The sequence below is a fragment of the Frankliniella occidentalis genome, unplaced genomic scaffold, assembly GCF_000697945.3.
Source record: "Frankliniella occidentalis isolate FOCC.00 unplaced genomic scaffold, Focc_3.1 Scaffold2096, whole genome shotgun sequence".
NCBI classification, from domain to species: Eukaryota; Metazoa; Arthropoda; class Insecta; order Thysanoptera; family Thripidae; genus Frankliniella; species Frankliniella occidentalis.
In genome coordinates, this window is record NW_026269187.1 from 1 (window position 1) to 2,929 (window position 2,929).

At 57.6% G+C, this 2,929-nt stretch overlaps 1 protein-coding gene across 1 annotated transcript in view; it reads left to right on the forward strand.

Annotated features, from left to right (window-relative positions):
- Positions 1 to 81: 81 nt before the first annotated feature.
- The window catches only part of LOC113207007 (spondin-1), a gene marked incomplete at its 3' end in the record, with an annotated part of 6,854 nt that continues 4,006 nt past the window's right edge, over positions 82 to 2,929 (forward strand). The window contains 5 exon segments of the mRNA XM_052276200.1: positions 82 to 331; positions 949 to 1,189; positions 1,287 to 1,431; positions 1,536 to 1,742; positions 2,036 to 2,159. Of these exon segments, the coding sequence (XP_052132160.1) occupies positions 151 to 331; positions 949 to 1,189; positions 1,287 to 1,431; positions 1,536 to 1,742; positions 2,036 to 2,159 (898 nt within the window).

A 2,929-nucleotide genomic window follows, 5' to 3' on the forward strand; every position in this document is an offset into this window, starting at 1 on the left:
CCCCCCCCTCTCTCTCTCTCTCTCTCTCTGTCCCCAACCGTCCCCTCACACACGCACCCCATTTACACAGGACGCTCTATGCAACGCGATTAGCCCGCTCCCCCTGACGGCAGTGGAGTGTTTGACAGCGGTGATTGGGTGGGTAGCAGGATGTGGCGGTGCGCGGTGTTGGCGCTGGTGCTGGCGCTCGCGGTGCCCTGCCGGCCCGAGCAGTGCGTCCTCGAGCCCCCCGTGGGGGTCACCAACTCGCTGCGCTCTCCGGGGGACGGCGGCTTTGCCCTGCACATCTCCGGGGACCCGGAGCGCTACGTGTCGGGATCTGTATACACGAGTGAGTTCATTAGGCTATGATTTGCGTTTTTGGTTTGTTTTGTTGACGTTATTTATTGTCTCATCCCAGGGAGCATTTAAAATGTGGTTGCGAGGCAGGGGGCGGGGGGAATGCACTCACAAGAAAACATTTTCAGGTGTAAATCTCCGATTTCGTTGGAACTCGGAAAATTTAAAAGTTATTTTAAAGTTTAATTTTCCTAAACCTCACAGTTACTAGTGGTTTACTTTAGCCGTACACTGTTTTTTGCCCCAAATAGTATCCCTCTACCACCTAAACCGTACAATATAGAACAGAACGGACAAAAGTTTGGTTCGAAAAGGGGGCTACTTTGACGAGTTACCCCTAAGGGCACTGCTATACGTTTTCCAAAAATATCCTTCTCAACAACCTGATCCCTGTTCTATATAGGGTAAAACTAATTGTGAGGTTTAGGATGATTTTCCAGTGCCATCCGATTTCTACAAATACAACCTTCACATTTTCCAAGTTTCAACGAAATCGGAGATTTACACCAAAAAAGGTTCCCTTGTCAGTCTCCACTAGTCTCGCGCCTCGCCTCTCGACACCATCGTGCCGTTCGTCGTCATGCTAGAGTGTGCTGTTCGTGTCCGCAGTCTCCATCTCGGCGCCGGCCGGCAAGACCTTCCGCCGCTTCCTGCTCACCGTGGAGCCCGCCGAGGCCGAGGCGGTGGGCCGCCGCTGGGCCGGCAGCTTCCAGCTGTTCCAGGACCCGGCCGTGCAGTTCCACCCCATGTGCATCAACGCGGTGAGCGAGGGTGAGACGCCCGAGCCCGCGGCGCGCCACGAGGTGCAGACCATGTGGCGCGCGCCCACCTCCGGCTGCGTCCGCTTCAAGTGCGTAAGAGACCCCGCAAGGCCCCCTCGTCGTCGCCCACCCCCCTCTGCCGCCCCGAGCAGGTCGCCGTCAATGACGACGACATCGTGTTGACAGGGCGATGGTGCAGGAGGACGAGGCCCTGTGGTTCGCCGAGGAAGGCGCCCTCGGCGTGACCCTGTGCGACCTGGTGGCGGTCCCCGAGGCAGCCGCCGAGTCCGACACGCAGGAGTGCTGCGCCTGCGACGAGGCCAAGTACAAGGTCTGAGCTCCCCTCCCCAGACGTGAGGCCTTATTGAAAGGACTCGTCATTGACAGGAGCCTTATTGAAAGGACTCGTCATTGACACCCACTTTGTGTTTGCAGTTTATATTCCAGGGCATCTGGTCCAGCGAGACCCACCCGAAGGACTACCCGACCTTCCTGTGGCTGACGCACTTCAGCGACGTGATCGGCGCCTCCCACGAGGCCAACTTCACCTTCTGGGGCGAGGGGCAGATCGCCTCGGACGGCTTCCGGCAGCTGGCCGAGTGGGGCTCGGTGGGCTGGCTGGAGCGGGAGCTGCGTGCCAAGGTGGGCGGGAGGAGCCGAGGGCTCACCCAAAGCGATGCTAAGGGGTCACCCAGAAAGTGCGTCCAGTCCGTCATTCGCCGTAACGAAACTAGCCTAGGCAAGCTCTCTTAAAGCGCCTGGTAGGTAGGCAACATCCTGCCTGCAGTGCATGTGTGCACTGCGGGGTGGCCCACCCGGAGTTTCGCAGGCGCCGAGATCGACCGTTTGCCCGGTGAATCTAAAGGGAAAACGGACGCACTTTGTAGACGATCCCTATGGGGACGGAGGGAATAATCGGAGGGAGCTTGTTGCAGTCCCAGCACCTGCGCAGCCTCATTAAGGCCGGCGGGCTGTGGCACCCGCGCGTCAACCAGAACACCAGCGCCACCTTCAACGTCGACAAGCGGAGGCACCTCGTCTCCCTGGCCTCCATGTTCGGTAAGTTGTACTGCGATCCTCATTAATATGCTCTCTTGCATATAATTCCCTACAGTTTTCGACGAAAGTGAGAAAACGTTTCCATCTCCCTGTAGTCGGATTTTGTAGAGACGCCGCCCTTTTGTTACGCTGGGGGCGCCAACTGCTTTCAAAACGGGTGAAGGGTGCAGGGCTCCACTCTGCCCCTTTGTTATCGGCACGTAGTTGAGTCCGGGTAACTCTGCAGACCCCACCCCTTTCCCTTCCCTCTCCCCAGATCGGTCTGAAACGGGATGCCGAATGGATGCCCACGCATTCGTCTATTGTGGATTCTCTCAGGGAATAGTGGGGGGAAACGGGGGGTGGGGCGCAGATGGGGTGGTGAATAGCATGGAGCGGGAAGAAATGATGTAAAGCGGAGATGGTGAGCAATGTAGGCACTACTCGGAAGGGCGTTGAGGAGGGAGGGGGTGGAAATAATCACTGGGAACTAATAAGATGGGCGTTAAGGGTAAGAGCGACAGAGGGGGAGGCAGTACACAGCGAGCCTATGGTCTGCGTAACAAATAGCTTCATCTCACGATAGGATCGTGCCGGGTGGAATCTGATTAACACAAAAGAAACAGGTAACTACGTTTTGTGCCAATGAAACGAGGGGGGTGGGAGAGCTGAGGGAGGCACTCTAGGAGCGCGATAGTCTGGACCAAGACGGCGACACTGACTGACGGGGCGCCATACTCAATTAACAAGGACGGTCAATAGCCCAGCCCCGCCACACCCCGCCCCGCCCC